The 22,477-nt window shown below is 49.6% G+C and overlaps 9 protein-coding genes across 9 annotated transcripts; 4 read left to right on the top strand and 5 right to left on the bottom strand.

The window, feature by feature from the left end:
- Positions 1–274: 274 nt before the first annotated feature.
- Positions 275–2,476, top strand: ASPGLDRAFT_337205 (uncharacterized protein). The gene is made up of 2 exons (XM_022544355.1): positions 275–298; positions 347–2,476. Exon 2 carries the CDS (start codon positions 469–471, stop codon positions 2,353–2,355), a length of 1,887 nt encoding a protein of 628 aa, XP_022400420.1. The 5' UTR covers positions 275–298; positions 347–468; the 3' UTR covers positions 2,356–2,476.
- Positions 2,477–3,211: 735 nt separating this feature from the next.
- Positions 3,212–5,073, top strand: ASPGLDRAFT_127201 (putative isoamyl alcohol oxidase; the record flags this gene model as incomplete). Its single annotated transcript, XM_022540712.1, has 2 exons — positions 3,212–3,690; positions 3,741–5,073. The coding sequence occupies 2 exons, from the start codon at positions 3,212–3,214 to the stop codon at positions 5,071–5,073; spliced, it is 1,812 nt and encodes a 603-aa protein (XP_022400419.1).
- Positions 5,074–5,116: 43 nt separating this feature from the next.
- Positions 5,117–6,461, bottom strand: ASPGLDRAFT_47379 (TauD/TfdA family dioxygenase). Its single transcript, XM_022546664.1, has 3 exons — positions 6,344–6,461; positions 5,716–6,295; positions 5,117–5,661 (listed from the first exon to the last, which is right to left on the bottom strand). Exons 1-3 carry the CDS (start codon positions 6,435–6,437, stop codon positions 5,238–5,240), a joined length of 1,098 nt encoding a protein of 365 aa, XP_022400418.1. The 5' UTR covers positions 6,438–6,461; the 3' UTR covers positions 5,117–5,237.
- Positions 6,344–8,422, bottom strand: ASPGLDRAFT_47378 (proline permease PrnB). The gene is made up of 2 exons (XM_022546663.1): positions 8,329–8,422; positions 6,344–8,279 (listed from the first exon to the last, which is right to left on the bottom strand). Exons 1-2 carry the CDS (start codon positions 8,401–8,403, stop codon positions 6,744–6,746), a joined length of 1,611 nt encoding a protein of 536 aa, XP_022400417.1. The 5' UTR covers positions 8,404–8,422; the 3' UTR covers positions 6,344–6,743.
- Positions 8,423–9,732: 1,310 nt separating this feature from the next.
- Positions 9,733–10,571, bottom strand: ASPGLDRAFT_35747 (DUF3632 domain-containing protein; the record flags this gene model as incomplete). Its single annotated transcript, XM_022544599.1, has 2 exons — positions 9,733–10,133; positions 10,187–10,571. The coding sequence occupies 2 exons, from the start codon at positions 10,569–10,571 to the stop codon at positions 9,733–9,735; spliced, it is 786 nt and encodes a 261-aa protein (XP_022400416.1).
- A 488-nt stretch (positions 10,572–11,059) lies between these two features.
- On the top strand, positions 11,060–13,940 carry ASPGLDRAFT_1491754 (uncharacterized protein; the record flags this gene model as incomplete). Its single annotated transcript, XM_022542004.1, has 8 exons — positions 11,060–11,238; positions 11,299–11,506; positions 11,560–11,709; positions 11,770–11,990; positions 12,063–12,192; positions 12,346–12,421; positions 12,517–12,832; positions 12,870–13,940. 8 exons carry the CDS (start codon positions 11,060–11,062, stop codon positions 13,471–13,473), a joined length of 1,884 nt encoding a protein of 627 aa, XP_022400415.1. The 3' UTR covers positions 13,474–13,940.
- A 5-nt stretch (positions 13,941–13,945) lies between these two features.
- Positions 13,946–15,318, bottom strand: ASPGLDRAFT_47377 (uncharacterized protein). Its single transcript, XM_022546662.1, has one exon. It carries the CDS (start codon positions 15,027–15,029, stop codon positions 14,079–14,081), a length of 951 nt encoding a protein of 316 aa, XP_022400414.1. The 5' UTR covers positions 15,030–15,318; the 3' UTR covers positions 13,946–14,078.
- Positions 15,319–16,477: 1,159 nt separating this feature from the next.
- ASPGLDRAFT_66703 (uncharacterized protein) lies at positions 16,478–17,417 on the top strand (the record flags this gene model as incomplete). Its single annotated transcript, XM_022549052.1, has 4 exons — positions 16,478–16,735; positions 16,809–16,903; positions 16,958–17,069; positions 17,112–17,417. The coding sequence occupies 4 exons, from the start codon at positions 16,478–16,480 to the stop codon at positions 17,415–17,417; spliced, it is 771 nt and encodes a 256-aa protein (XP_022400413.1).
- A 2,354-nt stretch (positions 17,418–19,771) lies between these two features.
- ASPGLDRAFT_47372 (sugar porter family MFS transporter) lies at positions 19,772–22,017 on the bottom strand. Its single transcript, XM_022546661.1, has 3 exons — positions 21,210–22,017; positions 20,395–21,120; positions 19,772–20,333 (listed from the first exon to the last, which is right to left on the bottom strand). The coding sequence occupies exons 1-3, from the start codon at positions 21,718–21,720 to the stop codon at positions 19,951–19,953; spliced, it is 1,620 nt and encodes a 539-aa protein (XP_022400412.1). The 5' UTR covers positions 21,721–22,017; the 3' UTR covers positions 19,772–19,950.
- Between the last annotated feature and the right edge of the window lie 460 nt (positions 22,018–22,477).

The raw sequence follows: 22,477 nt of genomic DNA, 5'->3' as shown, positions 1-22,477 counted from the left end.
CCAACATCACCGGAAATCGAAGAAAAAAAGTGATCGCTGGCCTAAAAAGGAAGTTCAGCTGAGAAGCATTATGATTGGCTGGAAATACCACAAACTTGAATATGATTGGCCACAACGATGGCTATACCCCAAGCAAATAGCCCCTGGTCAATCTGTATTCTGATTGGCTGTCCATGGAAGCACGCACAGGAACGACCTTGTACTCCGTAGAAGCACAATTCAATGGATAACATTATTGTCCATTGACTGACATCTGCCAAGAGGCAGGAGTCCACCGCGAATCAAGTTTCATATTTTTGTGCACGCAATAATTATGCAATGATGACTCAGCCGCTATCCCGCCGATCTCGCATCTCAACCGAATCGGAGTCTACGGAGTCTACATACGGTGTTTGTAGATCAGATAGGCACAATTGACTTTGAGCCCTAATCGCGTCAAGAGCATCATGCTGACCCTTGGTATTCACAATGGCTTCCTCCGATCCTCAATTGCACCTCTCTCGACGTGGCCCCAGCGTTCCGCCCCTGGAACATCGCATCAAGCGTAAGCCAGTTGCTCCAGCCAATCCGAGCCACGAGGGCGTACCGGATGACGCGAGACAGAAACCGCCATTGCTACACATTCCAGATCCATCGCTTCGTCCCAGAACGTCGGGAGGTTCCTCTTCCGCTGCACCGCCACTTCTGTCACCGCGGCCCCCCTTAACGAGCCACGTCTCGACCAGCGCCCTCCCGAAGGTGTCACTGCATCAAGATGATACCAACAGTTCGGATGCATTGACACCATTGACACCATCGCCTGGTGTATCTCAAGCTGTAACTGACAATGGTGCTGCGCCTTCGGCCCCATCCGCCGTCCAAAAGGCGTACGGAGAAGCGCGCCATTTTCTCGGTGGCCTCATCAACCATCCAACGGAGTCGAACAAGCATTTTACCATCCTACGCCATTCACATGGGATCGTATTCTACCGAGGCAGCACCACGTCCGTCACGGTATCCATTTTCTCAGATGTTCCTCTTTCTCCGGGCCGTACGTTCTGGCTCCAAAGCAAGGGGTACACGGGCAAAACGGGCATGAAAGCCAAGGCACTTTTCCGGCTACATGATGACTGGGTTAATGTCACACCATCCGTTGCTCTTCGCGCGGACCAAGTCGACCCAGCGAACGAAAGGGCCTGGCAGCGCGATGTCATGAAATTCCACAAAAAAGCCCCGGCCAAAGTTCGAGATACGCACCAATTACGGGAGACCGTAATGGCGCGAATCCCCGTCGAGGCGGGAGATGGTTATTTTCAACTTGTGTTATGCCAGGACGCAAAGAAAAAGGTCTTGTGCTACAGCCCGGTGTTTCGTGTGTTGTCGACTTCTGCGGATCCAAGCTCCATCCGTGGTGCCAGTCTGAGTACCCTTCCGCTGGAACTGGGGGCGATGGTTCTCAGTACGTATGCGCAGACAGTAGCTCAGGCGTTCCTGTCACCAGCCGCGTCGAAGGTGCAGAACAAAGTCCAGTCCTACCAGCCTTCCGCCGTCAAACAAACAGCTGGACAGACGGCGTTCTCTTTGGCCGGCTTAGGAGACCGTGTTGGGTCTTTTTTGAAGCCGAACGGTCAGAATGACGAGGATGTCGGGGCTCAGAGTGGTCCTGACAATCTGGACCAAGGACCGGTAGCGCCATTTCCCATGGACTTTAAAGCTCGATGGGAGCCAACTGCCGCGCCGCCGCAATATGAGCTACAAGACTGGCCGGTAGTCAACCTCACCAAAGTCCCGGATTCAATCCTAGAACGACTACATGGGTATTTCATGTGCTGGGCTCGCTTTTACCAATCGGATGTGAAAGACGACAAGAAGCCTGCCAGCGACTGGTATCAGAGCGTTCTCTCCGTTCTTAACGTAGATCCGTCTACGATTACCAGAGTCAACATGTCGCACATCACGAAGCGAACCACTACTCTCCGCATCCTTGAAGATATTCCACTTCCCTCACAAATAAAATTACAAATTCGGGTGATGTGTTTTATCCGCCCGGAGATGCCACCTCCTACCGCAGCCTCTGAAAATGAACTCCTCGAAGCCAGACAGGCCGCTGCAGAAGCGGCCCGATTCGCGGATACGTACGATGTCTCGTATGCACAGGTAGTCTTGGATCACCCTGCGTGGGCACCGGACATCCCAAGGTTGGTCTCGGAATCTCAGAAAGAAAACGTTGGTTTGTTGGATCGAACGAAGGGTGGGTACGCCGCTGCGCGGACGCGGCTCGAGAAAGCCCCGTTACATTGGATTGGGGTTCGATCTGAGACGGCACAGAAGATGGATCAGCAGGTGACTGTGAATGGTTTCTACATCGTGAGGTGATTGCTTGTTCTATATTGATTTTCTTGTATATACTTGCATTTTGGATACGTGTTGTAATTTAGCCATTTGGATTATACTGATAGCATACTGTCGATTTTATTACATTTACATTCGTTTACTGCAACACAACCTAGTCTGGTGCATTTCGCCTCTCACTCTTCGCGCTTCCCGTTCATAGTCATCAGAGTCCCTCGCAGTTCCATTAATCATTGTCTTTGATATATTCCATCTCTTGTTTTCGGGGGGATGCCATGGGCTCACCGAGTGTCTCGTTAGCTTACCCACGGCTCCTGGATGGCGGTTAAAAAGTTGGCCTTCTCGCATTCCACGGAGTTCTTGATCACAAATGGTCAGGAGTCTCTTTGATTTCAGAACCTGGCATATGTGTATGTCAATTGCGACATTCGCAATCCACCCTGTCTAGTGGTGAGACTAACTTATGCTCGCAATCAAAATGCATCGAGCTCCTGTATATCGAAGGGCCACCATTTTATCAACAATTTCGCTGCCTAATCATTCTAATGTCCATTACGATATGCACGAGTTTCATACGAGTATCCTTGGATATCCTCGAAAAATTAGGGTGTGGATCCCGGAGTATAAGCGGGACACGAATACGACAGGATTTCCCAATCCGGCAACTGGATCGTGTCAGGGACCGTTGATCGGGATCCCGAGTTTTGATCTTCCAACAATAAAAGCCGCTGTTGCAATCTATTTTTAAGCTTCAATAGCATATTAATCTCTAGGGCTGTTTGAGAAATCGCACCGTACTCGTGTTGAACGGGGACATAAGAATTGCTCCTCCCAGTATGCAGTATTCCAGAAAAAAGGACATCCTTTTCAAATCGACACCATGAAGGGAGCCCTCAAACTTCTCGCTCTCTCCTTGTTCGCCCCGGGCATCGCCCTCGCCCGCCCACAATGCAAGACCTCTCCCATGGACGCTTCCTGGCCATCGTTCGACGAATGGCACGCCCTGAACGCATCCATCGACGGCACCCTTATTCGAACCGCACCAGCAGCCTCCGCATGCTATCCCGGAAATCCCTTCAACGTCTCCAACTCCTGCGACGAGGTTCGCAAGAACTGGAGCTATGAGGAGTACCAGGCTGCGCTGCCGGAGGGTATCGATTCTCCGATGTACGCCAACAACTCGTGTCTTCCGCCTGGTGTTTCGGGGTATAATCCGAGCAAAGGGTGTGTTGTTGGTGGTTCGCCTTCGTATATAGTCGAGGCGAAGACTGAGCATCAGGTTGCTGTTGCTGTTGCGTGGGCGACGAAGCGGAATATTCGTGTTGTGGTTAAAGGGACTGGACATGATTATAGCGGACGGTACGTCGCTTTCCTTCTGTTCCAGAGAATGGGGTGCTCACAATGAACAGGTCAAGCGGCGCATACGCATTAAGTATCTGGACGCACGCCCTCCGGAACATCGAATACCATCCCCAATGGCGCTTGCCCGACGGCAACGGTACGGAAAACGCGATTGTCACCGGCAGTGGAAACACCTGGAGCGTGCTCTACAGCTTTGCCAACCAGCACAACCGTATCGTGGTCGGTGGCGGTGACCACAGTGTTGGTCTTGGAGGATATCTCCAAGGAGGTGGCCACGGTCCCTTCTCCAGCCAATTCGGCCTGGGGGCCGATCAGATCCTCCAGGCCATGGTTGTTACGGCGGACGGCCGAGTGCTGGTGACCAACAACGTCCAGAATCGCGATCTTTTCTGGGCGATCAAGGGCGGAGGTGCTGGACAGTATGGTGTTGTCACCGAATACGTGCTGAAGAGTCACCCTGCGCCATCGAACGTGGTCACCGGTAGCTTGAGCGTGTACGGAGCCCGCAACGCTAGCGCAGACGAGGCCTGGAGCGCAGTCACCGCTGTGCTAAGCAGTATCCCCGATCTCATGGATTCTCTGCCTCTCGCTGGTACCATCAATATCGCAGCTGGCGTCTCTGGCAAAAGCATGGTTGGCGCCAACTATACCGTCCCAGGCGCCGTGATCGCACCCTCCTTCTATGGCTACAACATGACCAAAGCCCAACTGCACACCGTCCTCCACTCCCTAGCCACCAAAGCCATCGCCGCAACCAACCGCACCGGCTCTATCATCGCAACACTCGGCGCTATCGAATCACACCCGAGCTTCCTCGCCTTCTTCAACAGCACGAACAGCTCCCCGTCGGCCACTGTATCGTCGTCACTCATGTCCTCCCGTCTCCTCGGCCGCGCAGAACTCACTGACCTCCCAATGCCCGACCTGAAGAGACACCTGCAGAACTTCGTCGAGGGCGAAAACGGCTCCATGCTCCTTTTCGGCCTCCAAGGTGGTCGCGGCCCTCGAACCGTCCCATCTCACCTCCGCGGCGCCGTGAATCCCGTCTGGCGGAGCGTCTACGCGCACGTTCTCAGTTTCGGCACGCCAATCAATGCAACGGGCGTTCCGAGCGTCGAGCTCCCCAATGCTGGGAAGTGGTCTGAGACGCATCGTGAGGCATACTGGAGGGTGTGGGCGCCGGATACGGGGGCTTATATGAATGAGGCAAATACGTTTAACACGCATTGGAAGAAGGACTTTTATGGGGTTTATTATGAGGAGTTGTTGGGGATTAAGATGAAGTATGATCCGGGTGAGAGTTTGTTTGTGAGGAATGGGGTTGGGAGTGATCGGTGGGATTATGATTTGGACTCGGGGTTGCTTTGTCGGGTTGATTAGTGGTTGTATAGAGTTTGTACGGTAGTTTTATCTGTATAGTAGGTGTAGGTAGAAGTCTACGCTTCATTTTGCTTCGTACATCGGGAATATCTGTAGATCGGTCGAGATGAACCAATTATCATGATCGACTACTAAACATGGCAAGTCTGATATTATCTATACGGCTACTCAACACCCTCCGACGCAGCCAAATTACACTGCCTAAACAACCTAACCTCCCCATCCCCAAAAGCTCCAACAACAGAATGCAACACCCCCCGATTATTAAACAGCACCAAATCCCCCTCTTCCCAATCATGCGCATACACATACTGTGGCGAAATCGCCGGTCTCTGCAGATTATACACGATCTCTCGCACCTTTTTCAGGTCGTCGATCACCGTCCCGTCGTCGCGGTGGATCTTCCGCACGGCGGAGGGGTGGATTTGTAGTGCTGGGTTCCCGGTGATGGGGTTCTTCCAGATCAAGGGGAGTGTCATGACTTTGGTGGGGTCGATGGGGGGGAGGTCGGAGTCGGGGAGTTCGAGGTCCTCGGAGTGAAGGCCTAGACCGGTGGGGAGGGCGCGGGCCGGACTCATCCAGATGTATCTATTTAATTAATCAGCACATATTCGTAGACGGATATTGGTGAGGGCGACATACGGATGCGGAGCATATTCAATCCTACTCGTCCGCACAAACTCCTTCTCTTCCTCTGAAAGCCGGTTATACATCGTTTCACCGCTAACGAACGCCGTTGTACCGAGTGGCACGTCCAGTGTATCACCCGTTCCGTCGTCATAGCGGAGTGTCTGACGCCGTCCCTTGGGAACCTGCACAGCCAGCAACGTGGTCACCTTCGGCGGGTAGAGATCGTACAACGCGGCATCAATATGCCACCGATAAAACCGCGTGAAATCATGATCATCTTCCGGGGGAATCGGATCGCGATGGAAACTCCGATGATGCGGGTGTTTCAGTTGGATATTGTCCAACCCCTCGTAGGAGTCGATGTGGCCGTGGCCGATAATTTGGACTTGTGGTTGGTGCGGGACGGTCTTGAGATCTGGATGTAGAATGCTCCGCTTGCTATCGAGGGTCTTGCCGTGGCCGTAGGAGGTGGATGATGGGTCGAAGCGCTGGGTCAGGGCGTATTGGGCTTTGGGGGTGAGGTGGTGTTGGTTTTTGAAGACGAGGACGAGGTTTTTGTATAGTGCGTCGTGGAGCGAGTTGAATGTGTCGTCTGTTCTGTTAGCATCGATCATCTGTTGTCAACTGTTGATTGACATACCAGTGAGATTCTCGAGATCGATGTTGTCGACTATCGCGCCGAATTTGATGTCGGAGCCCGGGGGAGGCGTTAATGGGCGGATGTCGATGGTCATTTTGAGTTGATTTGGTTGAGCGGCCAAGTTGTCAGGAAGAACAACGGATCGAGGTCGATTGACTTTATACCCCTTGAGCTCGCGGATGGCGAATACGTCAGTGTACAGAATAGACAGTTGGAGTAGCGGTCAAATGCAGCGAATTACAAATGCAGCATAACTAGTTACCGCTTCCAAGTATTTATATTCACCGTATCTATACAAGACTCACGGACTGCGCCGGTCCCCGATAGCATCTTATCATCTTATCATTATCAGCCTATCTTATCGATCGCGATATGAAAACAACATGACGTTATCGTAGGGCTAATCGACCAAGACACCCAGTTTCTCCTTCAACGTCCTCCGAGGTCGCGGCGGTTCTTCGGCCTCGAGAATCTCCTGCAATCCGGTCTGCATGTCCACGTCTTCCGGTCTCCACGCCCACGGATCCTGCCAATAAACGATCCGGTGGCCAAAGTACAACGCAAGGAATGCCGGGATGCCAATATACGCCGTGAAAAAGTTGCTAACGGACCATTCTGATGGGAAGAATACCGTGAAGCCGTTGATGAGCATGAGGAAGATGGAGCCTGCCATGCCGATGTATGCGCCCCATGGTTGTAAGCGGCTTTCGTACGGCTTCTCGATGCCTTGGACTTGAACCGCGCGACAGAAACGGAAGTACACGACGCAGCAGCATACCCACGAGATGAAGCCAGACGTGTTGGTGAAGTTTACCAGCCAGTTGAAAACCACGGAGCTCGAGCTCCCGACAGAGAGGTAGGCCAGGCCCGCGAAGAGCGAGGAAGCGCCGACCGCGTAGTATGGCACGCCACGACGAGTGCAGGTCTTGAATATCTTTGGCGCATTACCGGATATCGCCAGCGAGTACAGCGATCGCGAGGACATGTACAGGAATGCATTTCCGGCTGACCATGCGCTGGTCAAAATCGCGGTGTTGATAATATGGTCTAATACTGGGATTCCGGCGTTTTTGATTCCCACCACGAACGGCGAAGAGCCAGCTCCTGAGCCGCCACTGGTGAGTCTGCTATCGTTAGATGGGCAGATGATGCCGATGGCCAGGGCTCCAAGGATGTAGAAAAATACTAGTCGATAGACGAAGTTGCGTACTGCGCGGGAGACGTTCTGTCGCGGCGAGACCATTTCAGATCCAGAGAGGACGATCAGCTCTGGGCCGAAGATAAAGGCGATACTGCTTTTTTGGATAGTCGCTAGAAGCGCGACGAAGCGACCGGCATTACCTCCAACGAGGTACTCGTTCATTGCGCCCGGGTTGTTCCAGTAGCGAAAGCCTTTTCGATCGTGGTCAGGACCACCGCCCAGCATGAGGATAAACGATAGCAAGAAGAGCCCTAGTAGAGTGATGATCTTGACACCGGCGAACCAGAACTCTACCTCGCCGTATCCGCGAACCGGCAGGAAGTTCAGCGCAACCACCACAACCAGCATTATCGATATCCACACCGCGACGTTGATGCTCGTATTCCAGTACGATATGATCAACGAGCACGCTGTCAACTCGTACGCCATCAAAATCGCCAGCGAGTACCAGTATAGATATCCCATCGCAAACCCCAGACTGCGCGACACGTAGCGAAAGCCGTGATAACTCATACTCGCGCCATGGACCGGTAGATACGAAGCGACCTCGCCAACCGCGGTGACCAGCGAGTAGATAATGACCGAAATAATGATATACCCGACGAGTAGGCTTGCAGGTCCTCCGATGGCCATCGCTTGGCCGGAGGCGACGAAGAGACCGGTACCGATCGTACCGCCCAGGGCGATGAGCTGGACATGGCGGTTTTTGAGGCCTCGTTGAGTGGTTTGGTATCTCTGTAGTCGTTAGTTCACTGACTGTAGACATGATCGCAAAGTGAGATACCTCGTCCAATAAGTCTGCTTCGACAATGGCCTGAAGAGGGCTGCCTTTATCCCCCATGGTGGACATTTCAGACATTGTCACTGCGACCGGCCACCAACATAGGGGATAGAGTATATTTACTTGAACATGTCGCGATGGCAGCCCTATTACCATCGAGATAAGATGCGGGGTATGGTGCACGGCATCTGTATCTTACTGGTTACCATAGCACCTTGGCAATAATAATGGGCAATAACAAGCGAGGTAACCGTGTACTATCCTCGATAATACTCTGAAGGCTAGAACGGTTCTATCTAATCTTATCTTGATGCACCGGTGCTGCATTTAATGGCTATACCCGATAGGGGAGATGTTAATTTGATACGGCTGCGCGATTTGAACTCCGCGGTAATCTAGACTGAGATAAGCTTACGCAGAGGCTCAGATACGGGCTGATGATTTGTTGTCGTGTGTTAAGGTGGTATATCGTGGCTTTGGCTAATCAATCATCGAATCAGTGATTTATCATAGACTCGGCATCCTGATTCAGGAGTCAAAAGTCATTCACCGTTATTTCTTCACTCTTCATCTCTTCCGACTGCTCTCTCAACTCGACTAGACGACCTTTATCGCTCGGCCCTCCATCATCTTTTATCTTAAAAACACATTTGCATGAGTAGACATTATTTCACTTAACTTGCACTTTTCCTTTTTGCCGTATATCTTTTCAGAGACACGGTTTTTGAGGCTGAAACAGCGCTGAATGAAACTTTTGACTCTCTTCCCCGCTTAGTATGTTAGTCAAAATATACGTGTAACTAGTTACTCCTCAATTTTGATTAGATGCCTGATCCCGCATCAGGTATATGTATGCTAGTGCCCTAGATAGACAGGCTTTCTTTTTTTATCGAATCCTTCCTGTACATAGCTAGACAATATCTTCCGGGGTTTAATCCCTTACAGTTAGCGGCCATGTACGGTACTTTCTGCCGCTTGGGCTTCCTTTCCCCGGAATCCGTCGTGAACCCACTGACAAACCTACAAATGTCCTATGCAAAATCGCATTCACAGGAGGTTCGTAGATAAGCTATGCTATCTGGTGGGAACTCGGCACTTTGCAATGTTTGTCCCGTTTGCATCACTTACACATGTGCCCGTTGTCTCCAAGGAAGGTTTACACGCTAGAAAAGAGATGGAGTGTTTGGCACTATCAGACGAAACTGAGACTGATCTAGGAAACTGAACGCGAGGAAATGCTTTCCGAACAAGCTCATCTAACACAACTAGGAGATAGGAAGGGTTAAATGTGGATATCGATTAGATATTGGCAGCGTGAAAGGACATAGAACAGGCATATTATACTAGGCCGGTTATATTTCTGCCTCGGCCCGACTGATCTGTTTCAAGGCATCTTCGATCAATTCTCTAGTCTCTCCATTTACACACTACACACGGAGCATCCCGTGCAGCTATTACACCCTGTTTCCACTCATTCCACCGTTCAACATCAAAGCCCCTTTCCTCACATCCATCGTACTTGTCAAAAGGCCGCTGGTTTTTACAATGAGCCCAAAGCCGGTCTGCTGCGATCTTGATCCACAGAGAGGCTGCTCGTACTGCTGTTTCGGGCTGTTCCCCTTCTTGGCCATCTCTATCACCATCGAAGGCGTCATTTAATGCGAATAGGCCAAAGTTTGCAAAGTCCAGGGGATGCAAAGACTTGGTATCATCATAGTCAACTCTTGCAGTGGCAGTAAGCTGTGCTAAGAAGGCATTTTTATTTTCCCATTTCATTATCTCAGTTTGTGTGTGAAATTCATGGTGATCTGGAAATGATATTAGAGTAAATACATAGTAATCATAATAGTTATAAACTTACCAAAGTTCCAAAAATCAGTAACATATATCCCCAATGTGGAAAGATCTTGCCATACACATTGTCCGTCTTGATCCCTAACCTGCTCTCCTGTTTTTGGATTTCTCACAGAGGTTTTCTGGAGTTGTGAGACAAATTCAACAAGATTTGCCTGCTCAGCAGGTACGATATTGGTAGCAATGTCTATAATCAGAGTGCAAATATTGAAGACAAAGCCATCATCTAATGTAGTGAGCTCTTTCAAAGTGAGATTGACAACCTTTTCCACTGCTTCTTCTACCGACGCATTAGGATATCTGACGAGGTTGTAGAGAATGTTGAACTCGTCAATTGGTAAGTGATCGGGATCGAAATTTCCCTTGACGGCGTTGAAGAGGGGGTTTTCCATTGTGTCGAAGATATCCACGAGGGTTTGCAAAAGGTGGGTGGGCAGAAATGTATGAAAAGACTGACAAGGAATTTGTAGCTGTCAAAGAATTATGAAATTGAAGAATATGAGAAATGTAGTTCTATAATATATATGTTCCTATACGAACTTGATTTTCTAGAGCGACCGTGACTTTCCCCTTCCGGATGCCACCGCTTCTATGAGGGTGCTCAGGGGCTTGCTCAGTGATCAGTCACGTGCACCCTGAGTTGCCCCATCCCTCTTTATTTTGCGCAAGCAGTTTGATCATAGTGCCAGATACAGCCCCCTCCAATTTCAGCCGGCCTGGTCGGACACTTACAAAATGCCACTTGCCCTCACTCCGTTCCTCTTCCTCTCACCCTCCCATCCTTCACCCGCCTCAAATCTTCCTCTCCAATCCCTGAGTAAATCATTGCGTGAACCAGAACACAATTCCCTTTATCTGATATTTAATTCTGGTCGTTGTAATGGCACCCCCTTCCCTTCCTCCTGCGAACCCTGATGAGCATCAGTACTGGACCGATCCAATTCTCTGTGAAGAAACTCAAGCCAGACTGGAATATTTCCGAAGCCTCGGATGGCTTCCCCCAAACTACAAGCCCAAGACGCTTGAAGGTCTTGCTGTTATCAAACGATACTGGCAAAAGTGAGCACGTTCTACTCATACTACTCCAAAGATGGTTCAGAAATAACCAATGACCAACAGATATTGCATCCAGTCAAATGAGGACTACGTTGAGTATTTACTCTTGGAGGACCAAGCGATTTACATGAATTTCTTCGATTGGATGTACAAGACCTCTTGGAAGAAGCTTCTCCAGTTGTATGATGAATACTGGCAGCGCCTTTGCCAATACTTTGGTTTATTCGCCCGGCGCCGCCTGAATGGGGAAGTCCATGAACAGATGCGACGAGTACGCTTGCTTTCATCATGTCCATACGGGTGCAGGTCTAATATAGACAACAGTTTCTCAAGCACGTATTCCCTGCCGAGCGCCAGATCGCCAGGCGTACGAAGAAGAAGAACACCCTGGATGTGGATGTCTTCTGCGTCACCTACCGCCATCACTGGATCCATTCGAGATATTTCCGGCACGGGAGCATGATCATTCAATTTGTGACAATCCAGCTCTGGTCCTCCATCACCGGCACTTGACCAGGCGTGCTACTTCCGCAGAAAGCCTCATTGGCGGACAAGTCATCCCTGGGCAAATGCAAGCGGGACCAGACTTTCCAGAGCGACCTCCCCAAACATGTATCATTGGATGATCTCCCAGACACAATCTGTTACTGTGATATCGAACTCTTCTATCTTAAAGACCCAGACAGCAAACGTGACGTCCTTTGTGCCATCATCGAGTTTCACAATCTCAGAGGTCGGCCAGAAGGTGCTGATGGGCAAGGGCATCTTCTATAGTATATGTTCCCAGGGACGCCTGTCTGTTCCGATGCTGATGATATTCTCATCAGGACCAAATTCTTTATGCACGGAGATTATCAACTGGCATTCTGTCTGATCAACCAAATTATCTCATATGCCTTCCGCGACAGGGCTTTTTTTAATACCGCGCTAACACCAGAACTAATATGGCGGCTTCAAGTCCCTAAATGCAACCAGTCTCTTCCCCTCTGACGGAAGCCGGAGATGTTTGATATCCCTCTCCTTCAGCGAGTTGAGCGCACCCCATACGGCTACAAACTTGATAAATCTTTGCCAATGACGTATGACTCCAGCCAATAAGCGCTCCACGAGTTAGGTCGCGATGCAAGGTTCGAGGATGACATTAGTCATTATAACTACCGGCGCTGGACTGCAAATGAAGTTAACCGTACGTTCCTCCCTGTTGAACGCAACTTGGCGGAAAATACAGCTGCCGTGGATGATGGAATCCTTCTATTACTGTTTCTAACTTGCCGTCCACAGGGAACTTTACGAGTCAGGAGCAGAAAAGGGTACTTGGCCAGTCTGGCGATGCGGTTTTTGAAAAGCACTACCAATCAGAGTTTATCCGGCGCGATCTTCAGCATGTTGTCCTCCTCCAACCGTCTCAGGAAGGTCTCCTCCGGCTCGCTGGAAGCATGCTCAGGAAAAGGGATCTCTCAGCCCCGTACGATCTTACCGACGGGCAGCGACGTGCCATTTGCCAAAAGCCCACAATCTTAGAACTTCGACGAGAGAAGAGAGAGCTGATAGAGGAGATGCGATCACTGGCTGGCACTGTCCAAAATGTGAAAGAGCCGTTCCCTCACCTCTACCAAAGGCACGAAGCAGTAAAGGAAAGAGCTCTCTCAGCTCAGAAAAACCCTAGCAAACGACACCCAAGAGACAGCCAGAAAGGAACATTTTCACAATGCGCCCGTGCTCGAAGTCGACAGACAGATCAAGCAACTTCTCGGCCAGTCTGATGTCGAAGACTGTGATGCCGACAGTTCTGGCAATGAAGATTGGGAACTTCTCATCCTGAAATACGTCTTTCCTGAGCGGGCACGCCTCGTGGAAAATTTCTACGGACCTGAAGCGGAGAATTTTAATGAGGATAAGCTGCTTGCACGACATATCCAAGTTACCAAGGACATGGTTGCCCTCATGCAGCTCTGCGAGCCGAATCGGCGGGGCAACCGATTCAACTGGAATATGGATGGTGATGAAAGTGAGAAATCTGAAGAGCCATTGATTCCTAAAGAGGAAACCCTGGATTGTTCAACGGATGTTTGCATCATCTGTTACAGTTTATCCCGGCGTTCAGCATCTAATCCTCCTCCTCATAAATTTCCCTCCAGGCGAAAAGATTCTCTTCGCCGCCATCTCATTGATTTTCATCTCGCCTGTGCGCACGACGGGATCAGCTGTACCTGGGGCAGCCTGCGGCGGTGTCCCTAAGTTCACCAAAGTCACTGAATTCTTGGCCCATGCGGCTACCATTCACAAACATGACATCCAAATTAAACTGCAGCACCTCCCAAAAAGACCCCGGGTAATGTGCAGTGACACTTCATCTGTCGACAGCCCGGATGCTTCTCTCAAATCAAATGGTCGTTCAAACACCGAGACTCCTGCTTCGTCCGTTGGCTTTGAGATAATAACATATCGTTTATTCTATAGGCGCAGCCTGTGACAATTACTTCAGATAGCAATTCAGTTCGTTAGTATCTACTATTCCGAACCTGTGACAATAACCAGTCCTTACATGCATCCTCCTCCTCCTCTTCTTTCCGACTTTTCTGCTCAGACAACTTATTCAGATTCTGATCTTTGGTCCCTGTAATATTTTCCTTCAAGCCCGCCATGGACCTATTCCGCAAGTGCCAGACCTACTCCTCGTAAACCAGTCCGATATCGATCCAAATGATCATTGAAATTCAAAAAGGTCCATGCATTCCTAGGTACGTTGCTAGCTAATTACATAATTTCAAGGCAAAACGGTCATAGGATCTGGGACACTCGTTCGAAACAGGAGTACAGTTTTTCATCCAAGAGTTTTTCATTCAAGTGTTGATGCTTCCAGTCACCTGGTTGTGATACAGATCATGCACATAGGTCTGTAACATGTGTCTAGCTGACTTGCACCTCTCCAAGTCAAACCCATTGATAGTTGCTATCCTGAAGCCACCCGAGGGCCTAGGCCATGATTCCAGGGGAACCGTTGGATCGTACTCCACCACTATACTGCTGAGATGGAAAGCCTTTTCCATTTTCTGTATAGTATCCGACAGAATGGAGGATGAAATGACTGCATATTTTTCATCATCAAACAATGGGACACTGTAGGCCATTTGCTCGCTTGTCGCCGGACCAGTCCAACCCTTGCCACAGTAGAGGTCCACCACAGAAGGGAGGAACCGGGATCCGTACAGATCAGGCCACTGGGCCGTGAATCGCAAATGGATCTCGATAATCTTTCCTCCGATTGATTCCACGTTCAACATCCCGGTATGTTCATTCAGATGAGTCTCAATAAAGCTAGTGATATTCGTCTGTACATCATCCTCTGCTGTGGCATTGACCTCCCAGTAGTCGAATGTTTGATATGGACCCGGCACACCTATTGTGTGGCTGAACCATACTGGTTTTCCAGCAACCACAGCAATGTCTGAGCTATAGTGTTTCCCAGACAGTAAAGTACACCACATGTGCCCTGGTGTAATGCCTCGCCAGTATTCCTCCTGGGATTTGATGACTCGTGCGCCCGTCCCATTGCCCCAGAGACTCAGCAAGGGCTTACTGAAAATTGGATAGAGATTATCATCTGGCTCAGTCGCATGTGGCCCACATTCAATCCCTTGTAGCTCCGCGACTATGAGCTTGTTATAAACCCAACGAGACTTTGGAAAAAGCTTGTAAGCCTGAGTGTCGCCAGTCGGAATTATACAATCGGGTGGACAGTAAAGTGATTTGAAATGTCGCTTGCGTGCTGGAGGATAGAAATAAATTGGCATATTGGGTAGTATAAACACAAAATTGATGAGGACAAAGACGCGTGTTCTTCCAATGTTATGCGGACCTTGGTTAAGGGTGATCAAAAGGTGAAGGGCGAGCTTGCCTTCTTATGCTTCTCTCCTGGGTTGCACATAATGCCCTTGCTACCATTATGGGTGAACCAAGTTAGAGTTCAGCTCGAATTGTGGAGAATCACAAGAACCAATATCAGCGCAAATCAAGTCCAGTTCAGTCAACAAATGTGCATGGAAAGAGGATGGCTGGCTGAAAAGTTCGACTGGAAAGTTCAGCTGATGTGTGACAAAACACAAGTAACTAGTTAATGTTAGTCTGGACATGTACAGTAATACTCCGTTATAAGCAAATCCGATAACGGAGTCCACTACCGAGCGGTGCCAACCACTGAGCTGCTCCGGAATTCATGATATACTAGAGTGACACAGCGAAGCCACAAAATCCGCGCCAACCCGCGCCGAATGCAACTCTATCAGATATACCCTTGCTGCTCAACACCGTAAATTTTGACGTCTTTAATCACCACTAAACCGCCATGTTTTTTATTCAGAAATAATTGGATTACATGTTAGGGACCAAGCCTTTACTTCAGCAATCTGACAATATCTCCTGTTCATTCTTTAAAGAGGGTAAAGCTGGCTAGACTATCTGATAGCAGGAGATTACCGCATATGTTGATGTTAGACGAATCCATGGGTGAGCTTGTCCAGCGTGGAATGAGATGGCTCTGGAAAAAGCAAATATTCTCGTGGTTACACAACGAATCAGGTGGGGTATTGGGGGAGGGTGTAATGGGCCGAAGCCTTGTTATCTAATATATAGATATGTACAAAAAGAACTCGTTGAAGCAGAAAGAATCGTTAGTATGGCGGCGATGAATTCGTACGTGTTCTGAAACGGGGAAGCTTCGGGGCAGCGGTGCCGATTCTCCGGATTACCGTACGAGGCCCATATGACAGCCGTGGGCCGTAGAGACAGTATCGCGCAGTAGGGAATGTACGTAGTATTGAGTCTGCTGTAGAGTGCTTACTAGAACTAACTGAGAGTGTTCCATCGCCGTACGATAAAACTTCTCCGGAGCTCACTAGATCGGTCCGATATTCATCCGACCTTCATCATAATCCAAGGATGCGTGGAAAGACCCCGAACCTCGACGTAAAATAGAAACATACACACACACACATATTTGATAGTTAAGCACTCAAGCACTCAGATACTCTAGGCTACGTTTAATAGAGTATTTTACCGTTGTTTGAAGGTTCTACTACCCGCCTGGGCCTCGTGCAATTAGGCCAATCGACTCCCTCCGAGTACGGACTCTTCCCCGAGAATCCACTTCAATCCTCTCTAGTGAGTAGGGGCGCTCCATTATCTATTGCTCAACAAGTCATAATACTGCCGTCATTTTTGATCTGCTTCTATTGGGGCAATCATGAGTTGGCTAAAACTTCATCCCCTGTCTTCTCTGGACACTGCTTCGCAGGCCGGGTCGGATAGTGACGACAAAACCAATGAATCCAGAGACTGCTCAGACACCGAGTCCACATACAGCAACGAATGCGCGTCTAATCGTGGATATGGCACGGATGATCCTCTTGCCGTTACTCGGGTGTTGGAACAGCATGGTATCCCTTGCTGTCTGGTTGGTATAGCTGCCCTCGTTTTCTACGGCGCTGGCAGAGTTCGTGATGTAAGTCGCTCAGGAGCTCTATCTCCTTCTACCTTTTTATGCAGAGGCTAACTTGATCTGTCTCATGTCGCAGGACTGGGAAATTTGCGTTCCTACAGAGCTCGTGGGCCAGGCAGCAGAGCTACTACAATCAGAACCATATGCAACACAGTATCACCTAGTCAAACCGTGGCCCTATTACAGTCCCTGCTCTCTAATCTACTGATACCACCGGTTCAAAAGCAGAGGGATTAATCATTACTTCTTCCTCGTTCCTTCAATCGACATGCATATTGACTGTGACCCTTCCAACTTCACACGCAGTCCCAGAGGGTTGCCGTATCCCAAGCTGGATGTCTTTATTCAAAGCTGTTTAGACACCTACGACATGCTCTAGCTTTGCGATGTTATAGACGGTACCAATGTTTCGGAGGAATGGGGCGAGAATAACCTTGACCTTGAGGGTACTAACGATGTAGAATGGGCCAAAGAAAAGAATAGGAGGGGAGAGGGGTTTGGCGGAAAGTGGGCCCATTCTCTGTTTGCCTGGGAAGGACGGAGAAACAAACGGGAGATGTGGCAGTCGTTGGTGCGCACCAAGGAGGACAGGTTGGACTGGACAAAACCCAAGGATGTCTTTATAACTCACCATCGTGTTATAGGCGCGCCGGATCCCTGGGCAGAGCTCTCTGACATGTCTTAATAGTCTCTAGCGGGGTATTCAGTTCATTGAGCATGTCTACCGCCATAGAGGGCCTCCGACAACCATTGTATCAGATCGTGGACCCCAGTTCGTGTCAGCATTCTGGGGTGAGCTTTGTCGAATCCTTGGGGTACAATTGAAACTTTCCATAGCATATCATGCACAAACAGATGGACAGTTTGGCCAAGCATTGATACTGGTGCTCAATCGACCACAAAAGCAATCGCACGTCTTGTGATATGTTGGGATTCATGGCACACCATGTCAGCAAAGAAAGAGTGGGCAGAATACTAGCATTCCCCTGAATGGAATGCTCTTCCACCGACAATTGACAATCCGAGTAAACCCCTTCTGTGGAGCACATGATTTGATTTTAGACACTGTTGTCCTCCGGTCCAAGTCCACCCTACCAGACAAGGAGGTTCCAGCGCTGCTCGCCATCAATGATGCTCTATTTTGAATTATAGTGATCCTACAATATCGCCATAAAGGCTCCTGAGAGACGTATGGTAAGCAGGCAAGATCCTTCGTGAGATCCGTCTTGAGCAAAATCATCGATAACAAGCGGATCATCAAAAGAATATGGCGGCGCGCGACAGTGGTTTCGTGCCACGCTACTTCAGCTCCGTCTGGTTATCTTGAAAGCTGAGGGACGAGGAATTGACATCGCCCATGCCATGTTAGAGACGGGACATCTAATCACAATAAAAGACGATACTGGTGCTTCCAATAACAAGAAATGGTTTCAAGCCATGAGAGATGGTAATGGGATTGCATGATATGACCAAGCTGGCGGACCTCGCTGAGGTTACTGCTTAGCACCTGACCTTTAACACCGAAGAAATCTACATCCGGTTAGTAGGTTCTGGGTATTAACCTTGTGTCGATATTCGTGCGATCTTCCAAAGTACCTCAAAGTATCAGGCCTCCTAGATAATGCAGCAAAATGGGGCCGCAGAGAAATCTGGAGTGTGATGATAGATTGTGCTCGCACTGCGCATGAATGCTAAACTGCCGAAGGCATTGTTTACTGGAATTGCTATGGAATAGTCATTGGGAAGCATACAATATGGTTACGACGAACTTTCTCCAGCATTTAGCAAACTAAAACAAACACTTCTTAAGGCCGATCATATGGTCCAACTCCCGGCCATGTTCGTGGAGCATACTACATCCCACTTTCATCGAAGAGGTTTCGAGACTTCAGAAAGCACTCACTCTTCCGCTAACTGACATACTAGAGTACTGGCATACAGACTCTTAAAATGTCTGCACAAAACAAGGATTCTCGCAGAGGGGGTCCTTTATACATGACCGTCTAAATAAAGAAAAGGCACAAAGTCATCTGGCAGCCACACCAGCGGTCTGGATTCATCGTAATCCACCGTGTGATAGAAGAGTGGTTGCAGTTGGTCCTAATCAAAGAACCCTCGTCATAGGAACGAACAATCCTATGCCCTTGTCATTGTCTTGCAGTTATGTGTGCGTCGACAATAACAGAGCAACCCCTACAAGAGGTCATACAGTCTCACCTCTCTGGCGGAGATTGAGCTAAGACGTTCGAAGAGAAGACACTGGAAGAGAAATGTCCATGTCAATAGACTACGTGGCATCGACATCTTTGGCGATTGCAGAAGGTATCCTGTCATCGATCCGAGAGAAATACCGACGATTGTTATTCCGTACGGGAAGTATTAGAAACAGCTTTAAGATTGCAGCATCGACTCGTAATAACGAACGTAAAACCAGTGTTTCTTTCTCGCTCCTCGCAAGATTTGCAACCGAGACAGCCCATTCCCGTCAAGAGTACGAGTCGAGAGACTACTAGTCAAAACAGAACCGAGAAAAACCCACCGCATAGAAAACGCACTATTGCCCACCATACAAATAGATCATCCCCCGAACAATCTATTCTCACTACCACCACGTATACCCCATCAAGGAAAGTGGATCCTCCCTCCTCCGCACTCGCTACGACAATTATCCTCTATTTACCCGATTCCTCGGGTCAAGCCGCCAGAAACCCGCGCGTGCATATCCGAAGGATTCAGCCCGGATGCAAAGTCTCGCTTTTATCTTTGTCTTGCTTGTGAATGTGAATGGGATGCGGGGAACGGGGGTTTATCGGGATTACTCTGTAATACGGGGTTTGGTGTGACATGGTTATTTCGAAGGAAAGGTGATACGAACGGGCCTCGATGGGGACGGCATTTCTTGGAAATTAATTTGCCGTGTTGAGTTTGTTGGGATGACGGGTTCGTGTTACCCCTTTACGAGTTGTGTTCTACGCTAGTTTCTGTTTCCGATGTCCACAGGTAAGGCCACTGGACTTCTTACTCGATTTGTAACAAGATGTTCGTGAAATAGCTCAATTCATTCTAGGTAATCTATCACGATTATGCAGGGAGTGGTAAAAAGATATGACATACCACGTTTAAGTCTATATACAACAAGAGGATATCAAAAAAAGGCAACAAGGCAAAATCGAGCAGTCGATATATACAAAACAAAACACATCAATCATGAAATGCGTCTATGCATTCTCATCATGCGACACCTCCTGCTCCTTCCGGGGCGTGGTGTCGTATGCAATCTCGTTGCGAGGAATCTCATACGACTCGCTCTTCCACGGGGCAACGTGGTTGACGTACATCCAGTCGAGTTCCTCGAGGGTGCGGCCGCGTCCTTCAATGACGCAGAAGTAGACGACGAAGATGCCGAAGAAGAGACAGCCGGCAAAGACGTAGCCGTAGGCAAAGTCGATCTCGTTGGTGATGAAGGGGGTGAAGAATCCGATGAGGAAGTTCCATGCCCAGTTGGAGGCGGTGGCCAGGGCCATACCCTTCGCACGGTACTTGGAGGGGAAGAGCTCGGCACAAATAGCCCAGATCATGGGACCCCATGTCATCGCATAACCTTTTGCTGCGTTAGTCTCTTGGGGGCTTATGATTTTATAGAGGTTGGATGTAGAACTTACCAGTGATGAACAGACAGGCGAGGACGACCATACCCTTACCGGCACCAGGGGTGTTCTCGGGGGTGACGTGGTCGAAAGCAAAGTGACCGACGGAAGCAAAGGCCATGAAGCAGATGAACATGAAGACGGCACCGACCATGAGAGACTTGCGACGACCAAAGTTCTCAACGACGTAGAGACCGCCAAAGGTGGTTCCGAAGTTGACGGCACCCAGGATGACCTGAGTGACGAAGCTGTTGGAGATACCGGCACCTTGCATGATGGTGGTACCGTAGTAGAAGAAGTAGTTGGCACCGGTGAGCTGCTGCAACGACTGAAGAACCATGCCCAGGACGATACGGTAGAACATGCGAGGAGCAACGAGGAACTCGTACCACTTTTGCTCCTGGGACTCGGCGTCGAGCTGCTCCTGGATCTCGTTCAACTCTTCGATGATGCGGTTGTGGTTCTCGGGGATACCGTAGAACTTGGCGAGGTTGCGGCGGGTGTTGTCGACACGGCCGTGACGGTAGTCGAAACGAGGCGACTCGGGGAAGAAGAGCATGCCACCACCGAGGGCGATGGCGAAGAGGAAGGTCAGACCCAGAGTGATACGCCATTGGGCGGTACTACCCTCGATATTCTCGGTGCCCAGGTTGATGAGGTAGGAGAGGAAGATACCGAGGGTGACGAAAAGCTGGTAGCAACAGATGATGGCACCACGGATGTGACGGGGGGCGGATTCACCTGGTGGGATTAGTATGATATATAATTAAAAAAAAAAAAAAAAAAAAAAAAAATCAATTGGGAAAGAAGGGGAAAGGAAGGAAGCTTACCCTGATACATGGGAACGACAAGAGAACAACCACCAACGCCAAGACCAGTCACCCATCGACCAATGACCATCTGGTACCAACGGCCAGCAGGGGTACTGATCTGAACGACCAGACCGACGTTGAGGATGAGACACCAGACAGTAATGGACCATTTCCGACCCAGCCAGTCGGCCAGGGGCGCACCGCAGAGAGCACCGATCAAGGTACCAATGGACAGCAGACTAACAATCAAACCGGAGCGGATGTTGGTAAAGGCAAACGAGCCATCGGGCTGCATTTCACCGTAGCGCTCGAGATAGTTGCTCATCTCCTGGAAACCGGAGATCTGACCGGTATCATAACCGAAGAGCAGACCACCGATGGAGACGAAAGCACCCATGACAAAGGTGCGCAGCGTCAGCCGTGGAATCGGGGTGTCAACGCCGACATTCATGGGCTTCTGAGCCGGGGACTCGGGCTGAGGAGCCGGCGAGATGTTCTCGCCATGGTGGGCGGAGGATTCGACGCCCATGATGACAAGTAAACAAGTAAACAACAGAGAAAAGGAGAAAAGAAGAAAAGAAAGAGATGAAGCCGGTAAGGAGAGAAAGAGAGAAAGAGGAAGGTGACAGTGAACACAAAAGAAAAATCGTAAACAGCACGGGAGATCGGGATATTTAAGAACAGAAAAATCTCTGCCCGTGGGGAAGCCGGTGGCCAACCCGGAGACGGACCCAAAGTGGGCGCCAACCCGAAGGCGTCGAAATCCACGAGTGTCACGCCGTCAGACAGGCATCAGATCGGGTGATGTCCGGGCCGGACATGGCGGAACCGGCAGTCACCTTCCTCGGCATTCCGTTCTTTATGACAATATTGATTGTATGGTATTCTTGAATAGTATTGAATTGGATGCATTCAGATTCACTATGTACAATATGTACAATGCCTCATCGTCAAGTATGGAGGAGACCCTGATAGTCGCATGCGGAGTGACAGCCCGATGCGGAAACCGGGGATTTAGTGACCTGGGGAGTGGCGATACCCGATGCAGCCACCGGTGAAAATAATCCGGGGAAGCGACATACGACGGTACAGTAGATATCGGGGTATCAAGCATACAGCATTTCTGTACAGGGTATTGCTTCTACTATCATTATCCCGACCGAGCCGATGGTACTCTCTCTTGGCTGCGTCCCTTGGCCGTACTTCGTATTGGCTGGCAGTATGGCAGTATGGTTGTATCGTATGTAACAACAAGTGTGACTAAGCAGATTCTGGACGTTTTCAGC

This window comes from Aspergillus glaucus, assembly GCF_001890805.1.
Source record: "Aspergillus glaucus CBS 516.65 unplaced genomic scaffold ASPGLscaffold_11, whole genome shotgun sequence".
In the NCBI taxonomy this organism is placed as follows: Eukaryota; Fungi; Ascomycota; class Eurotiomycetes; order Eurotiales; family Aspergillaceae; genus Aspergillus; species Aspergillus glaucus.
Note: the sequence above shows the minus strand (reverse complement) of the source record. Positions and strands in the feature narration are given on the sequence as shown.